Genomic DNA, 18,927 nt, shown 5'->3' on the forward strand with positions numbered 1-18,927 from the left:
CCCCCGCCCCCTCCCCCCAGGCTTCCATGTCTATCTCCGTCTATGTTTAACATAGTTTTAAGTTTATTAGTGAATTTTAGAGGCCATAATCAGTAAAACTTGGATGTTTTGAGCATTGAGAACCTCGAAAGAATTTGCTCTTTTTAAAATTTCCCAACTATCAGTATTGATTATCACCTTTTTTTGTATTTTCTTCAATGGGCAATCCAATCGAAACAGGACCTCAGCTAAGGGACGGCCGGCGGGTCTAGTGCCATGGGCTGAACTAGGCAGGGCGCTGAGGTCACGACCAGGGCCGTCTTAAGAGCATCCTGGGCACCCGGCCCAATTGGTTTTTCAGAAGCCCTACCTGGAAAATCCTCGAAAATTTCAATTAGTTCTTATTTTTGTGAGGTCCTCTTCTCTTGGGGCCCCCGAGCACTGGCCGGGTGGGCCCATGGGTTAATACGGCACTAGTCACGACCCTACAAGGATGGGGCTGACAGCGCTCCAGCCCTTGGGTCCAGGCCGACTCCATTTTTTTTTGTTTTTCACACTATTGATTAACTAAGTACTTAGGGAAAGCTCCCGCCAAAGATTCCCACCTTGGGGGCTGTGCTTCAGGATATGGGGCTCATGTTATCCTTTTTCTTTTAAAAATTGTGGAGGGGTGGTGCCAAGATGGATACTGGCTCCGAGCGATGAAGTAAATTTCCGTTTCTATTTTGGATGGAAATGGGACAGGGAGCGAATTTGTGTGAAAAGAGGAAATCGGGAGGTATGGTCATATTGGTCATTACACACTTGATCCTGAGAATTTTCAAAACTTTTATTTGAGTTAGGGACATAAGCTCCAACGTTTAGACCTTCTCCCTTGGAGTAAATATGTTTTTTTCACTCCTCCCACACGTGATCAAAGTTTTCAAAAATGAGTGTCCCCGACGACCTTGTGAAGGTCATGAATATCATGAGCACTTGACTTTGTTAATTAATCAAATATTCATGGCAATACTCGCCCCTTCATTGGCGCAGTATGGTTGCGGGTTGTGCCAAATCTTGCCAAATGACATAGTTATTTGGAGATGTCATACATTTTCTAGATTATTTTGTGTCAATATGAGTGTCTGTAAAAGTTCCTATCAGATCCCCGGTAAGTTGGAGACGAACTTCTAGATTAAAACATGTTTTAAAAGCATTTGACGATCATACAAACAATTTTAAATTGAAAAAAAGTCTTCAAATTTATGAAAAAAATTAAAAAAAAAAATTTTTTTCCCCCCCAACATCCTTGGCGATAATTGGCGATAATTGACTTCATTGACTGATGTTAGTGCAAACACAAATTGTGACATAAAAATCATTTTATAGTCAAGACAAGAAATTCGTACAGTTTTTTTATTTGAAAAAGTCAATTAAATTGATTATAAAAATATTGTTTTTTTCCTAGAGGTTGAAGCAAATAAATTCTATTTGATTACTCAACTGAGAATAGCCCTTGTAACTGAAAGCCCTGTATAATCGAGAGAAAGGTGAATTACATAACTAATAAATATCCGGATCAGCAGTCAAGGTCGTCCATCATTAGAGGAGATTAAGAGCCTGTTGTTTTTGTGAAAGAGGAAGTTTTGAAACAATTTTTTTTTAATCCCTGGGGATTAAAAGTTTCAAAACTTCGACGAGGCGAGCTCTTTTATAACCCCATTTATCGAGTGAGTGTTAATAATATATTTAATAATGATAAATATCGATATATATAATTATTGTAAATATAATTAAGTAACAATGCAGTTTATATATGCTATTCCCCCCACCCCCCTTAAATGCAATGAATATCTTTATGCCCTGGGTTATAAGTCCCGTGTAGAAAAGTTTATTTCAACATACCGTGGGTTAAAAAAAAACTTATTAATGATCTTGTAGGCAATTTGATTTAATTTTAGACAGTGTTTATTGAATTTCATGAGCTAATCAACGGTTTTATATTTCACAGATAGTTATAGAAGATGGCGTCTCCATCGAAGCAAAGTCCAGCGGTTATGCCGAACTATATCCGATTCCTTTTCGGTGGCCTTGCTGGGTATATGTCGAGTTTTGTTTGTAAAATTATTGTGCATTTTAAATTACATCAGCATGTATGTAACTATGCAGTGAATTCAATTTGATTCACCTAAGAGATTTAGGTCCTTATCCCCCAGTTCTGTAACTAGGCAGATGCATCCACACTCGGGTCCACTTGGAGAGGGGGGGGGGGGACAGAATGGTCTTAAATGAGCCCAAGAAGGGGCCTAAATGCAAATTCTTTGCTCTGGGTACAGGAATGCGTATTTACAGAACTTCTTATCCCATTTGTGGGATTAGCGAATTTTCATATTTATCCCTTATCGTGGATAGTCTTCAAAATGTACACTGTCTTTCACCACAGAAAATGGCTGAATAATCCACTGATGCTCGTAGTCATAGTTTATGCCAAACTAGCGATTAGGAAAAGTACTTGAAGGAAATAATAGTAAATTCCCAATAATATGTGAAACCCTTTAACGCTTCCTCGGAACAACATCCATATTTGGTTGGAACCGCAGGCACTTGAGTGATCTTTAAATGTGTTGCGGGATCACTGAAGTGAACTGAGAATATGCTGCCTAGTTCATTCTTGATAAATTATGTTTTAGATCTTGAGATACAATCAGATGACTATGAGCAAGGGGTGCAGGCAAAAGTTTCATTTGGGGAGGGGGGGGGGGCAACATTTTTCTGACGCGCAAATATTTTTTTTCTCTTTTGTAATTTGCCAAGCTCTGCCTGACCCTGTGCATAAAGGCATGTATACATTAACACGCGGATCGTGCAATGAAAGCATTCACAATTGGTTGTTCAGTAATTTGTACTGTGTTGTGAACGATTCTTGGGCTGTTTTAACTGGACCCACCTGGAATTGGTTTTTTCAATGAACACAAAGGAAAGAAAGGAACGCAAAGAAAGTTCGTGTACCCTCAAGCAGATTAGAATCACTGCAAGGGGTCATACGCTACAATATCGCCATGCTAATGTATATGCTTCTAACTCAAACTAGCAGCAACTTTGCTCAAAAATATAGACAAAAATAGCATTTCCATCTCTTTCCAGGATTTTTTTCCCATTTTGTTATCAACATTGAACTTAATTCATAATAAAATGAAATATATTCTCACATGTACTTTTTTCTGTTAGAATGGGTGCAACGTGTTTCGTTCAGCCGCTGGATCTCATAAAGAATCGGATGCAGCTTAGCGGTGAGAAAATTATACTTTTTCTAATTTAAGTTCTGGCCCATACTTTTGGATTTATCCCATGATGAGTTTTACCCATGCAGTAACGGGATGTACAGGATGGTCATAAAATAACTCATGAGTACAGTTACAGCAACACAATTTCTGAGATTTCAAAAATGGCAATACCCCCTTTTTTTTATGTCTTGCCAAGGGGTCGGTTCAAGTGAAAATCATGAATGGTGTTGGAACCACCCGTAGCATCATGAACGCTGGTGCAGGCCACAGACAAAGGTCTCACCAAGGGGTCAATGCGCTAATCCCTTGAGGTGGGGGGGGGGTCTGTGCCTCAGTAATGTGATCTACATTGGTTTCTACCCAAATATACTACTTTGTAAGTGTCTAGCACCTGCATTTATCATGCTGCAGGTGCTGTTTAAATATTATTCGTGGCTTTTCCCTACACTGATCACTTTGCAGTGCATGAGTCTGTTGCTATTTTAATTTTTTGAAAATATTTTTTCTGTGGCTGTAATCATGAGAGCTAGGTTTTGTGTTACTTCTCAGTCTTGAGTCCACACTCTGGAATACATGTCTCAAATTTCTTTCGTTTTCAGTGATTTTTGCTGTCACTAGAGGCTTGTATATCGGCAAAGTTATTTTATGGCTACATTATATTTCATAAAACTTTAGAAAAAACTGCTTTGAAGTTTTTGAACTTGTGTTATCAGGGCCGCTTCTACTGAAATCTCTCATTGATAGTGAATAATTTTTATTTATGACTGAAAATATATGTTTCGTTTGTATTTAACATTTTATGAGCATTCATAATAGTTGCGTTAATTGTTTTTAGGTGAAGGAGGTAAAGCAAAAGAACATAAAACTAGTCTGCACGCTATAAAGAGCGTGATAAAGAATGAAGGGCTTACTGGAATGTATGTCGGGTAAGTCAGATGTAAATAGGGTTGTTGATTTTTTAAAATTTAAATTAGAATTTTGTGCCTTGTTGTTCTGTCCCAGTTGGACAAGCGTCGCAAGTGGAGTTCCTCAGAGAAGTGTCCTTGGCCCCATACTTTTTCTATTTTTATTGATAAACTCGATCAGTGTATCAATGGGATTGCGAGCAAGTTCGCAGATGAGGTGAAGCTAATGAGGGTAGTCGGGAATCAAAGCGAAAGGGAGTTGCTCCAGACCAACTTAAACAGGATTGGAGCATGGGCAAATGAATGAAGAATGGCGTTTAACGTTGACAAGTGCATGGTCGCTCATTTTGGTTCGAACAACCCACGGTTCTCTTACAAGTTGAATAGTGTCACTATCCTTAATTTCCGTGTCAAACAGTGTGGCACAAGAAATAATTGATAGTGTTGAAATTATCAAAAATCAAAAATTGCAGTTGTCATATGTCCCAATGAAAGGCCAGGAGCTTAATTTTTATAGACTAGAGCAGGGGCTCTCACAAACTTTTTCTGTTTGGGGTGCCCTTTACCCTAATTTGTGGCTCTCCAGAGCAGTTTAACAGGGAATCTCTTCAAAAAAAAACAACCTTTCTTGAGCCACTGCTCCGCCCTTGACAAAGGTTGGTGGCACACAGTTTGAGAATCCCTGGACAATAGTACAAAGATGTATAACTAAAATTGTCTTCTATTGTGCTATAACATGACATTATCACAGCAGGGAAAATGTTTCTCATTGATTAGGGTGTATTAACAGTTTTGCTGTGCTAACATTCTCAGACTTGTTTAGATAGGATCTCTTCTGAGTATTGTTCAAAAGTGTGTTTGCATCATCCCGAATGATGGGCAGTTGATTTTGATTCAGAAACATAACAGCCCACTTCAGAACAGAACTTGCATTCAGCTTAGGTAGAGAGCTGCCATGCCATTATCTGGTCATAGTGACTGACATACAAGGATTTGTGTTCAAATTCTACTGGTGGCACAGTAGTGATTGACTGAATTTGGTTTTCCATGGTTCACGATTTTGAGTCACGAATGCAAGCCGTTCTCCCTATTAAAAAGTCTTGCCGAAGAAAGCAACAGACCTACAATGGTACAAATATTCAATATAATATATATTTTGTACAATAAACATATTGGGGTAACTCGAGAACCTACACATACTTAGAATAAGACAACCATAAATATATTTTATTGGCATTGTATAATATTTTATCATATATATATATTTTCTAGTTTCTGTAATTGAATTTTTAATTCTGTTGATGTATTTTAGAGATATGACATCCATATTATGGGCATCTTTTTTCTCAGCGGCCTTATTGAGCATTTTACATGTTGTGGCTTTGTGTTTGTAATTATCACACTTCACTCACAATTTGAAATATAATAGATGGCTACGTTGAGAGAAAATTCACACACAACACTAGGTACACACACAGACTGTTAAGTACACCACTTACACTTCCAATGCAACTCACTCAGTAGTAAATTGCCCATGACAATAAACGGGAGTAGAAAGAAAGAAAGCCTTCGTAAAGAAATATTCAGGAAAATTTTTTTTTATCTGATTCAGTCATTAATTTTTAATCTAATCAAAACCTCTCTTTAAAAAAAAAAATCATTGCTTTTATTTTACTAAGTTTTCATTTTCACCTCTGTCTCAAAGTAATTTTCGAAAAAGTCTCTATCTCAAAGACCAATAGTTGTAAGAAGAAAACCTGGCAATTCCTTTTCTTTTGTGTAAGTCTGACTTTTCTCTGGAGGTCAAAGAAACTGATAGGAAAATGCCATTCGTATCACAACCCATTGTGTTGATAAATTTTGTCAATCATAGGCGGATATTATGGTTGAAAGGGGGTAGATGCCATTTGGTTGGCTTGTTCAGCAGAAAGTCAGCTAACAGACAATTCAAAATTGCTTCAAGAAAGCCGTGGGTTTCGGAATCAGTCACTGGTTTTGCACCAGTGCTGAAGGATCAGATCTGGTGGCACACTCAAATTTCAGTGATTTCCAGATCAATGCGGAAGATGAAATTTGAACTTGAAGCTAGAAATTTTATTTTATGATTTTGGGGAAATGGACAAATTGCATCAAACTTTCAGCACCTTGACTGATACTGAAATTATTGCTGATTGTATTGCAAACTCGGTTGACGGAAATACAGCAGAAAATGCTCCAGAGGAATTAGCAAAAAAGTAACAGTTAAAAATGTTTAACACATGTTGCAAAAATGCTGCATCATTTTCTGGAGCAAACTGAAAAGATAGGGCCCAAAAACAGCTCTTGCTAGTATAGATGGCATTGTGAAGGCCCAAAGAGCAAAAGATATGCATCAATCTAAGCTTAAGGTTTATTTTAAATATAGTATGTAAATAAACTTTGAATTGAACAAAATAAAACATATTCCAGTATATTTGCATGCAGTGTGATTGAACATTGATTTTGTAACTTTACTAATAACTTCATTAGTATATAGCAAATAATCGTACAGTATTATTTAGTTTTTATTAATCTGATTTTTGTCTGTTTTTCCTTTTTAACAAAAAAAACCTACATTTCTGGAGAAGTCTATACCGCAAAAATTTTTTCAGCTCCGTCAGTTCTGACATAGAGAGGTTTAGCTCTAAATAAATAATTTGTGGCTAATAGAAAATAGGATTGGGAGGTATAATTTTTGGACCAGCTTTTTTTTTTAGAATAAATTTGAGAAATAATTTGAGGATCGCCAAAAAATAAATGGGGCGAAGTAATTTGAGGGCCTGCAAAAATCAAACAGAAGGGGGAAGTTGAGGGCGTAATATTTATTATATCTGTAAAATATCATTACAGCGGCACATTCTCAGTTTGTTTAAGTGATCCGCGGCATATAATTACGGATCGCTTGAGTGATGTAGTTCCAGAGCATTTAAACGGCTCGGACACATTTTCAGATCACTTGGATCAATGAAACATTTAGATACCACTAAAGTGGCTCTGTAGGGCACTTATCAATAAGGAGAATGTTACTTCAAGTGCCCACAAATTATCGAAAGGTTTTTCTCATTTCTGGCGCACCGAGTAAGATACCATTAAAAGTATTTCATATTTTTATAAAGGGTTGTTGACGACGTAAGCATTATCCAAACCTCCCTTGTCATCAAAAGTCAGCAAATCGGAAACTCCTCCCCCCATCGAGGCCGACGTAATACTTGAATGGCCCCTATCCACTTGATTCATGCACTGAAACATATTTTTTCCCTTTAGTGCTTAGTTCAAGGTCATTATCAGTGCTATTGAAAAAAATAAATATATAAATAAATAAATAAATAAATAAATATATATATATAATTAAAATATCCCTTCGGTCATGAATTTGTTTTTTGGACCAAGTATGTTCCATGCAAGTTTTTTGCATTATTTTAACATTTTCTGTAAAATTTCCAAACCAGTTACTACTACACCAACTCTTGCCATATCGACTGTACTGCCGTTAACGAGTTGGGTAGAAAATGAAGGTTATCTATCAGTGGTCACTTCAAGCTCATTAGAGAAAATATCTTATCTATATCCTCCTTCAGGTTCGAACCTGGGAGCAACCTTCACTGTGGTAGACGAGCGTTTTACCACCACACCACTCTAGTGCTCAAATCAGTTACTACTTTACCACACACCGACTCCGGTCATATATTACCATATGGTAATCAGTGGAGTTGGGTGGGAAATGAAGGCACCATCTATTGGTGGCAAACCAGTTATTATTTCTTATGAAGACTGAGGGGGGCTATTTTGACAGAAAGAAGTCTGGGCTGCCTTAACGAATCAGCTTTAATTGAAAGCTGAATGAAAATACCCTGATTCAGTTTTTTGGATATTGGGGATTTCACTGGATAAAATTAATATGTTTATTGATTGTGAAAATTGCAGTTTGTCGTTCCTTGACATATCTTGTTTTTGAAATTAGGTTATTAGAAATTTCATTGAAATCAAAAATGCTTGATTCACTTGAAAGTAAATTATTCGGCTATATATTTGATTTATTTTTGCTTGTTTCATCTCTAGATTGTCAGCTGGATTATTACGACAAGCATCGTATACAACTGTCCGCATGGGTGTCTATTCAACCTTGTTCGAAAAATTTTCGTAAGTAAATATACAAATCTATCATCGAGCTGAGCACTTGTGCTAGGTGTATAAAATTAGCATTTTTTTCAACAAATATAAACATTTAATTAACAAACAGTGCCATCTAAAATTATGAGTTACAGGAATACACATATTAAATGTGTTCCACACCAACATTGAACCTCTCAAAAACTGGTTCTTGAGGCGATTTCGTTGTCAAAAACCGGTTTTTGTATGGCTCTGAGCAGGTATGCTTACTCTGGATCTGGACCCAGTTTTATGCTCAATTTTTCATAGGGAACTGTTTTGCTGTGACTGTACTATATTTACCTGACAATAAAAACCATTGCATACAAGACAAGATTTACCTTTTTTAATGAGGTTGAATTGAACGTGTAGACATAAAATATTCAACTGCACAGTGCACAAGAGACCCTTAAAATATGACCCTTTTCAGTTCACAAACAATCATATAAAGTAATATAATAGCTCATATACTCATTATGAATAATGAAGGATCTACCAAGACGTTTCTAGTTGTGCGTCACTATTACTCAGTGGATACCTGTCGCGTCCTATAGACCCATGATTCTCAACGTGGGGCAATTTGATTTTGTGAGAGAGCAATCATGATTTATGAAAATTCATATTTGATGGGAAAATAATTTCTCAGAATTAATGAAAAATTCATACTTAATGAAGAAGTAATTGCAGAATTAATGAAAATTAACATGTGATAAGGAAATAGTTTCAGAACTGACCAAAATCCATATTTAATGAAAAAATGATTTCAGAATAAGTGAAATTCTCCAGTGATGTAGGTCTCCCCATTGCTCCCTCCTTAACTGGGCCCCATTGAGTTTACCCGTTAAGATGTTACTGTGTGAGAATAAGATACTGTACCACACGTTATGACTTACTGGCCATTACGCTTCATTGAATGGTTTTTTTTGTCCTGCACTGTTTTAAAGGTTGAAAACTCATGTTCTTTTTAGACCAAGTTATAAGGCTTTCCATGTTTTGGTCTTCCCCCCCCCCCATGTGGATTGTGGGGTGGGGGGGGGGAGCACACAGCTAATTTAACGTTTCAGAAAGATTTTACAAGGTGCTTAGGCAGGGGAATGGTGAAAAAGACAGGTTGGGAAACACTGCTATGGGTATTTAGCTGTAGTTCTCAAGTGAGAAGTATCTTGTATGAGTGCAAATGCTGTGCTGTGTGTTCAGCAGCTGTGCAGTTAGTTGTGGGGCCTCTTGATCTCCTTCATTGTTAGATTTCAGGTTCATTTATTGACATAGTAGTGGTCGATTGGAGTTGGTTCGCCAACTTGAGTCAGTCTCACATTTGTGTATGCATCCTGAGAAAATGAATGTATATATATTTTTCCATTATTTTCTCATGATGTTAGTGTGGAACATAAAATTTTCTTGTCTATGTTATCAGCATTTTAGCGTTACAGTGATTGCTCCCATTAATTTTCATCTGCCTTACATTTGATGTTTTTCTGTGTAGAAGTGACGGAAAACCTCCAGGTTTCTTCATGAAAGCTGCCTGCGGGATGACGGCTGGAGCTGTTGGAGCATTTGTCGGGACTCCTGCTGAAATATCTCTGATACGAATGACTTCCGATGGAAGGTCATTCATCTTTTTCTGTTTTGTCTTGATAAAACATTTTTTGCATGATAATTTGTTGCATGTTCAATTGCATTAATTTAATTTCTTCACCTGACAAAATTTGTGATGCAGATCAGGGGCATCCAGCAGTTTTCTGAACTTCATTGTAATAAGTGAACTGTTTGAGGTCGCAATGAGGAGAAAAACTTTTTTCGCCACATTTGAAACATTAACCCTTTGCGGTCTTATGTCGAGGTGGAATCAAAATCAAGAAAAAAGATACTTCATTATTAGCCCCTTAAAATTACAGAAAAATCCCTTGATGTTAGCTTTCATGTGTGTATTTTATTTATTATTATTTTTTGAATAGCTTATAAGTACAATAGCTTATAAAATAAATAGCTTAGAAAAGCTAACATCTTGTGGGCTTCCTGCAGTTGGGATTTCGTAGGGCCGCCATACAAACTATATCAGTAGTGGCCAACTTCTCTCTGTTCGAGGGCCGCCATACAAACTATATCAGTAGTGGCCAACTTCTCTCTGTTCGAGGGCCGCCATACAAACTATATCAGTAGTGGCCAACTTCTCTCTGTTCGAGGGCCAACATAATGGTCGGACAGTGTTATGGGCCACGCCAGGAACAAATCTCTAATGTATAAACCGCAAGCGAACTCTTGCATGTTAGTCTCACCCAGTATGATTGCTTGCCGTGGCACCATGGGCCTCAAACATATTGACAGGATTTAACTAAACTTTTCCTTCAATTTAATACTAATTATAAATAATTATTAATGAATTATTGTTAAGAAGTTATTTATCTTTTCTTTCAGCAAATTTTGAATGTTACTACTCTCACCCAGAGTGGAGGAAGTTACTTCATAAGACATTTAAACTTTAATCAAACAAAAAATCATTTGATATATTGAAATTTGTTTTTCTGAATTTCGTGCAATGCTTTTCCAGCTTTATTTTTTTTTTCCTCAGCTGAATTCTTGAGTGCATATTTTTGCTAATAGACGATAGCGCATTAGTTTTGCATTTTTATGGAAAAACTTAGTAAAGAGAATTTTTTTGAGGGAAATTTTGCTCGTTAAAATCACCATCACTGACCTCCGAATGATTACGCAAAAACAATCTGATACTGTTACTTCTCTCTCACAAAAGATTTTTGAAATCATTCGTGCGACCTATTTGTTTAAAGAGATTTTGTGTTTGTTGAAAATGCAAATTGTTTTTGTCAAATTAGAAATAATGTTTTCTCTACATTAACCACAATTTCGTAAATTGAAACTAACATCAAAAATATAATTTTTTTTCATTTCGTTGCTGGTCGCACAAAGTGGCCCGCGGGCTGGCCGTTTGCCACCCCTGAACTATATAAAGCACCAATGAGAGAAGTACCAAAAAGACCTCTGGACCGCAAGGGGATAAGACGAGAAATTTGAAGAGCTAATTTCACCATTATAAGTTAAAAAACAATGGGTGAAGCTCTTCCAGTTGGTGGTAAAAAGATGTTTGAAACATACCCGAAATTATATTAAAATATTTTAGTTTGAGGTTGCTTGCTTGTGTTGGTCTGAATTACTATATGTTCTTGGCCACGAGTTAAACAATCTCAATGTAGATTATGATAATTATATGCTGGACTGAAACTGATGCCTATATGCTCAGTATAAATCTAGAATATATTTTTCTTGGATATAAAAAGTAAAATGAAAGTTTGATAGCATAGAAAATGCAAAAACTCGTTTTTTACAGCGATGATGTATGTTATTTAACATTTTCTTTAGACACAAGGTGAAATTTCCATTCCATTAATTGTCATATTTATAGGTTACCAGAAGCCGAAAGAAGAGGTTATAAGAATGTTTTTGATGCACTTCTTAGAATCACTAAAGAAGAAGGTATCCTCACACTGTGGAGGGTAAGTACATTTATTGCAATTTCACCAATTATCGGTTTGGCAAACCAAACAAAAAAAAAATTTAGGCACCAGCAAAATTTTATAGGTGTCAAATAGTCCCCCTCCCTAACAAAATCGGTCCAAAATAGAGTATTTTTTCATTTGCCCAAGACTTTGTGGCCTCTTTCCATGCTAGCAAACACAGTGACAAAATTACCGATAATTTTCTGCTGTCCTCAGTTCAGTTATCAAACATGAAAAAATTAGATGCCAATATCAGCTTTCTAGTTATCATGGCGACCTGGCACCGGGGATTTGTCAAGCTTCTGCTAACCATATTTTATTAATTTCTGATGTCTACCAAATTTTAGAAGCAAATGATTTGGGGGAATTGTTGTGAAGTGACTCTAATGGACTGAAACCATTAATAAATAAAAATGAAGAGCAACTGAATTAGAGACAGCTGTCTTTAATACAAAAGAGGTGATGCAGCCTTCCCATGAGCAACATGTTGTAAGCAGTAGGGTAACCTTCAAACCAGTTTAGGCATCTAGGGATTGCTTACATGAACCTTATGACTGTCAAGCTCCCATTTATACAACCGCATAATCCCATCGAAGACCCCTTCAACAAGACAATGCAGTGTCATCTCTCTTGCCCTTTCTCGATCAAATTCTTTCCGAGATTGTTATGCAGCAGCACTGATTGTTCTGTGGCATATGCCACGGTTTTTTGGCAAATTCTGCTGGGGGGGGGGGCTGCATTTGCATTGTATCTGAAGGTTTGGAGAAAAACTTCATGGATGTTATCTTAATTTCCATACCAGCTAGATCACCAGACCGCAATCCAATCAAACACATTTAGGACATCATCCACAAAGATGTTCAGGCCTTGGACCAATCCCACAAAAACATTTGTGAACTGAGGGAGACTGCAGGAGTCATGGATTCGTGTGATACCCGAATGCTTCCCGTTCCTTTTCGAATCCATGCCCAGTAGACTCGTTGAGTGCTCAAGTGGTGCAGTGGTAAGATGCTTGTCTTTCACTGTGAAGGTTACCATCAAGGTCCACTGGTTTGAATCCGAGCAAAAACATCAGAAACAAGTTTTTTTACCTACCAACCCTGGGGCGACCACTGGTGGATGGCGCCTTCAATTCCCACCAAACTCCACAGTTAGAAATTGCAGTATGGCGATATATGAGTTGGCATGCAGTAAAGTAGTAGAATCCTCACAGTTATCAGGATGAGAGGTGGTGCTACATGATACCAGACATGTATTTCTGATTGCTCTTCAGTTCATTTGTTTGTCAATTTTTTTTATGTGGTGAGATAGCACATTTACTTAGTGGCATTTTATTTTTGGACTCGTTCAGAAACGGTGTGTGTGTGTTTGGGCATTTAAAATACTGCTATTATAGTTTAGGAAGAACAGTATGATGATTTAACCCCCCCCCCCTCCCCTACAGACAGGGCCAGTGCGGCCCGGCACAGCTAGGCAGAGAAAAATTCACAAACTTCTTATCCACACACTTTACATAAAGTGGGCTCAGTGGCATAAGTAAAGTGTGTGAATGACTTTTTTTCTGATCCACAAGCGCATTCCTTTGTTCTGCGCAACTAGAATACTCTAATGGTGAAACTGATCCTGTCTTCAGGTGTCATGTTTCTGAGACAATACTTTCAACAATCCACTAGGTGCTAGTGACTTCAGAAAATTTTACTGCCGTTGAATCAGACAACTGATTTAAGAGGAACTCATTTAAAATATGATACGTCACAAGCACAGGTTTTATGAACATTTCTTGTCTCTTCTGTTGTTGACTCTTCAACTTTATGTGCGCCATTTTGTTTTTTATAGCTGTTTATTTTAAACAGAGTTCTGGTGTATTTTCATGGATGTATACTTCTCTCAGTGGATTACAATTTCTTTCATCTCTTCCTTTAAAGGGTTGTCTTCCAACCGTTGGTCGTGCCATGGTGGTCAATGCTGCACAGTTAGCTTCATATTCTCAAGCAAAGCAATTGCTGATGTCCACAGGTGAGTGTGTCATTGAAAATTTATTATTTATACAGAATATCAGCGTAATTTACATGAAATGTCTCGTATTTGAATCACTCAATCCCCCTAAGATAAAAGAATATATCTTTTCAAGATGTACAATAATGTAAATATGTGTAAGTGTGTGGGGTGGGGTGAAGTACCGAGATGTAACCTTTCATTTGTTTGGCTACCTCAGAAATGTCTATGCAAGGATAAAGGTTTTCCTTACACAGAGAGTTGATGGGCACTTTGAAGGATTGGTCGCTCTCACAACATGAGGCTTTCTTTTGGAAGAGCAAACATACTGGTTTGTGAAAAAAAACAAACTGAAGTCTTCAGACACAGAGTTTTACTGAGATGTGTATTACCCTGTCAGGAAATCCAGTCGAGTTTTCATTCGTTCAATCCGTAAGGATTTGCATTATACATTAATGTTGCTGTCTCAATCCTCACTATATCTGCACACAACTCCAATGTGTGATTAGTTGTCAAAATAAAAAGTAGCGGTGATACTTGTTGGAAATAAAGGTATTACCATTTAGTCATTGCAGAATGATCTGCATGGATTGTGATCAATCATTGGTTGGTTATCTAGTCTGTGTTAGCTGTGAGCATCTCATTGTGACGATCCAGGTTCGAACTTCATTGGTTAGTTGGCTGAAGTTGGTTCTTAACTTTGAGATGCAAATTCAAGCCAGTCTTCCATTTGAAAAAAGCCAGTCTGTGCAGAGAGCAGGCAAACCTCCGACATAATAATTACATAACATGACAATTCAGACATTCATCACCCTCACTTCAAACTATGGAAAGCAGGTAGCAGCATTAGCAAGAGCATGGAACAAGCGCAACTGTGACAACATAAATACAAGAATATGTTAGGGTCACGCATACACACACACCATATCCCTTCATGTACGATTTGTTAGAAACTCAGCGGAGGAATTTGTATATTAAGTGCATATATGGTTAAGTAGTAGTCCATGTCAGCATATTGCCATGCAGGTAATAAATCGTCCGACTGCAATAGATTGAGCAGTACAGAAAGTTCCATGTTGTAAAAATCTTTAAAATTTTGAAATTCATGTTTCTTGCTTTCATTCACTCTTTTAGAGCAGCGGTTTGAGACCTTTTTCGACTCACAGAACCCCTTTTTTTATCTATAATTTCTATGTTGGATTCAAGTGGTTGGCATCTTTTTCTTATTTTATTGTCCTGGAGCAGCCGCAGAGTCAACTCGTGCAGGGAGCAGGGGTTGAATAGCACGGGTACCTGTTCCAGAGCGATTTCAATCTTACCCTGTTGGTCTTCAAAAATAATAAAACTTAACTAATCTGAGTTTTTATTAAATATTATTAATTAAAAAATAATAAAGTTGATATTGAAAATAATTAATAGTAAACGTAAGAAGATATTCATAATCTTCAGCATAATCTTGGTGTAATTTTCAATCCATTTAACATACATTGTTTTGTTAATGCCTCCATTCTCCTTCATGATCAGGTTATTTCAAAGACAACATCATGTGCCATTTTGCGTCTAGTATGATTAGTGGATTGATTACCACAGCTGCTTCCATGCCTGTAGATATCGCAAAGACTCGGTATGTATGGACAATGTTGAGTAATCTGTGATATTAATCATTTGTAGAAACATAACATCTAATATTTTTATATCTTTCCCCCCCCCCTTTCCTATAGGATACAAAACATGAAAACAATTGACGGCAAGCCAGAGTACAAAGGAGCAATTGTGAGAACAATTTTATTGGTTAATTTTTGTCAGTGTGTATAACACCACAGTGTTGTTCCCTTTAGTTATAGCCATATTTAAAACCAACACATATTACACTAAAAACAAATTATTTACATTTCTTTGCGTCCTGAATAAAAACAGTCAATTCTTATGTAATTTGGGTGTGGTGTTCATGAATCTTAACCATAAAAAATTGATAACTTGATAATTTTTTTGGTATTTATTAAATTTACCAATGATGCTTACGTACTATGCATAATCACCAGTAAAAAGTGATTAATATAGGGAAATTCATCAAATTTACCAACAATGCTTGAGTACTATGCATGATCTCTGGAAAAGTGATTAATTTAGGGAAGTGTATCAAGCTTACACCAAAGTGCTTCGTAAGTATGCATAATAACCGGTTGTTATGTACAATAACAGTATTTATTACATTTACCGTAACAATAATATCTCGGGAAAAAAAAAGGCTGATGGAACTTTTTCATGGTCATATTTGTGCCCAGCAGGTCAAAATCATTCAGAAACATGTATTTTCATGTCGGACGCATTTTCATTGTTGTTCGCAGATACCTCTCGTAAAGCAGTTCTTTTACTCTTTTACATGGTAATATCTCAAAGAAAAAAGAGCCAATAAAACTTTTCAATGGTGATATTACTGTTCAGCTGGTCGGAATTCATATATTTTCATGTCTGACACAATTTCATTGTTGTTCAGTGTTATCAGAAAAATCTTATTTTGATTTAGTATTTTTGTTGTTCAGATCAGTATTTTTAATATCACTGCTATTGTGTTATTTTTCAGGATGTATTGGTTCGAGTCATAAAGAACGAGGGATTCTTCAGTCTCTGGAAAGGATTCACACCTTATTACGCCAGGCTGGGACCACACACCGTTTTGACGTTCATCTTCCTGGAACAAATGAACTCTAGCTATAGATTTTACATCCTCGGAGATAAATCTTCTGGTGGTGGAGGATTATAACTGATAGTCATCGTAGCATAGTTAGTACGTCAAAATTTTTCGAAGAAATTGATTGTATTAGATGATTTTTGTTATGAAATTGAAGAAAAAAAATTTTATTTGCTGATCAAAACCACAAATTTGTTTAGAAAATGGATTGTCGAATGTTTATCGTATTGTTATTAAAAAACATATTTTCTATAAAATCATATTTGGCTTTTGCATTAATCATTTTTCTTTTATGAGCTTGTTTACATTGGCTCTATTGCTGCCGAGAGAACTAATTACTAGAATCAACAGTTGATAAATCAGGGTCACCATAGTGAATAAGAAATTTGTATTGTTACCTAAATTCCTATGTGCAAAGTCTGAGAGGTCAACACTAAGTTTTCAGAATTTGTGTTGGTCATCCCTTTTCCTGTAAGAAGGTAAAACTAAGTCCCAAAAAGAGTTATAAACATTTATATATACAGGGTGCATAGCTAATACAGATACAACGCCACAACAGGCAAATTGCCCAACGAGGTGGCTGACTTAAGAACATCATGGATCCCAAGCCATTTTTTGGAGGCCCTACCTACTACTGCTACACCACACATGCACCCCCCCCCCCGCGGAATCGGTACATGCGGGAATGTGCGTGTACGTATAGTGAAACCTGATGTGAAGATTTTTTGTTTCTCTGTAATGCTTGTTATGTGTAGTGCTGCCATCTGCCACCAGTTTTTCTAACTATGAGTGAAGTGTTATGATTGAATGATTTATCGTTGTAGGACTGTGGCGAGACTTTTTAATGGGGAGATCGGCTCGCATTTGCGCCTTGAAGTTGGGAACCAACTTCAGCCGACCACCACTGTGGGGTTCGAACCCGGACCCCACAGTGTAGCACTAATAGCACACGCCACATTCTACTGCCGAATCATTGATCCTAGAGACATACTTTCAATTAAATAGAGTATGCAAATAACGTATATATAGATCTCGGATAAGTTATATTTCAAGAGGTTGTACAGTTATTGAAATAAAAAAAACCCTTTTTATTTGGTCACACGTCCTAGAACTCCCAATTAGAGAGAAAGTTGTTGCTCTGTCTCTTGAAGCGACTAAAAAAAAAAAAATCCCACGTTTCTAAGTGCAGTAGTTGATGAGAGATTTGAATAGATGAGTTTCGAAAAAACAGGATAAATGAGGGGTAAAACTCGTTTTACTCGTATTTATCTCACAAGCCCCCCCCCCCCAGGGTTCATATAAAAAGTGGAAGTATGCATCTAAGATCAACCAGTAAAATGCGGTGTGCTGGCAGCTAGTCCAATATTTGTATCTGTCAGGGCCATAGCGTGCCTTCTCAAGGAAAAAGTGGTTTGAGGCCCCAAGACATTGGCACCCTGTGCGGTTGCACAGCCCACCTCCGTGTATAACAAAGCCTACTAGAACGCTTTGGTATAACCACTTCAGTTCTCCAAGATTTCTATCATAACTGCGGTTTTGTTCTACTTTGACATTTTTGGTGACAATTGGCTGTAGTTCAGATCCCAAATTCCTGTTTATTTCCGGGGAAAATATGTTCAGATCAGTATATAGAATTTTTGACAGGCCCGTAGCCAGAAATTTCGTTTGAAGGGTGGGACCAAAATGATAGAATAGATTTGGCCATCTTTTCCTTTTTTTTTTATAACGTGATCCTCACGTATTCCCAAGGGATCAGCATGATCCGTCCAGGTTTTTCAGTCATTTCCTCACATTTAGGGGGGGGGGAGGAGAGAATAACCATCTCCCCCGCTACAACATTGCAATTTGAAGTCCATATCGAAATACAGCAGCTCTTGCTGCCACAAATTAGAAAAACCTTATTTTTGAAGCAAAAACAGAAAATAGGGAACATGCTATCTATTACTTAGAAAGCAAACAAAAAACTTTTGACTAGTACCATTTCGGAACCATAAATGGTAGCAAGGCAGCGAATTCATCGTTTGAGATTTTTTTCACCACTGGTGAAAAACAAACAAACTGATTTTTAAACGTTAAATTTACTTTCAAAAGAACTCTGAGCAAAAAGGGAAATTGGTGTGGCCCCATTATTTAGTGACTTCAAACTTAAACCTTGAACCCTATAGTGACACAGGATGGGGGGGAAATAGGGATTAGCATCATTAACAGTTTTTACAGTGCTGTTCACGTTTTTGTTTCCATTTCTTGTATTATATAATATATATTTTTAACAGTTTATTTTACATCGAATGTAAAATGACGCTACATGATTATGAATAATCATCTGTAGACCACTAAACTTATTGTGATCCTTAGTGATAGAAATATTTAACCAGAGTTGTTCAAAAAGAGACACAGAAATGTCAACACACAAA

At 37.0% G+C, this 18,927-nt stretch overlaps 1 protein-coding gene across 1 annotated transcript; it reads left to right on the forward strand.

Moving 5' to 3' along the window:
- The first annotated feature begins 1,552 nt into the window (after window positions 1–1,552).
- Window positions 1,553–16,773, forward strand: LOC149084657 (mitochondrial 2-oxoglutarate/malate carrier protein). Its single transcript, XM_089235054.1, has 11 exons — window positions 1,553–1,688; window positions 1,970–2,056; window positions 3,187–3,248; window positions 4,078–4,168; window positions 8,225–8,305; window positions 9,798–9,920; window positions 11,733–11,823; window positions 13,752–13,842; window positions 15,346–15,445; window positions 15,543–15,594; window positions 16,406–16,773. The coding sequence occupies exons 2-11, from the start codon at window positions 1,983–1,985 to the stop codon at window positions 16,583–16,585; spliced, it is 945 nt and encodes a 314-aa protein (XP_089091180.1). The 5' UTR covers window positions 1,553–1,688; window positions 1,970–1,982; the 3' UTR covers window positions 16,586–16,773.
- The last annotated feature ends 2,154 nt before the right edge of the window (window positions 16,774–18,927 follow it).

The sequence above is a fragment of the Pholcus phalangioides genome, unplaced genomic scaffold (genome assembly GCF_987345545.1).
Source record: "Pholcus phalangioides strain wild (caught in Gottingen) unplaced genomic scaffold, Ppha-v1.0 ptg000008l_1, whole genome shotgun sequence".
NCBI classification, from domain to species: Eukaryota; Metazoa; Arthropoda; class Arachnida; order Araneae; family Pholcidae; genus Pholcus; species Pholcus phalangioides.

Bases quoted from the DNA above. Each gene is read 5' to 3' on its own strand.
- LOC149084657 (XM_089235054.1), top strand. From the start codon at position 1,983: ATGGCGTCTCCATCGAAGCAAAGTCCAGCGGTTATGCCGAACTATATC. The intron at 4,169-8,224 runs GTAAGTCAGATG...TTTCATCTCTAG, and splicing joins CTTACTGGAATGTATGTCGG to ATTGTCAGCTGGATTATTAC. The intron at 15,595-16,405 runs GTGAGAACAATT...GTTATTTTTCAG, and splicing joins CAGAGTACAAAGGAGCAATT to GATGTATTGGTTCGAGTCAT.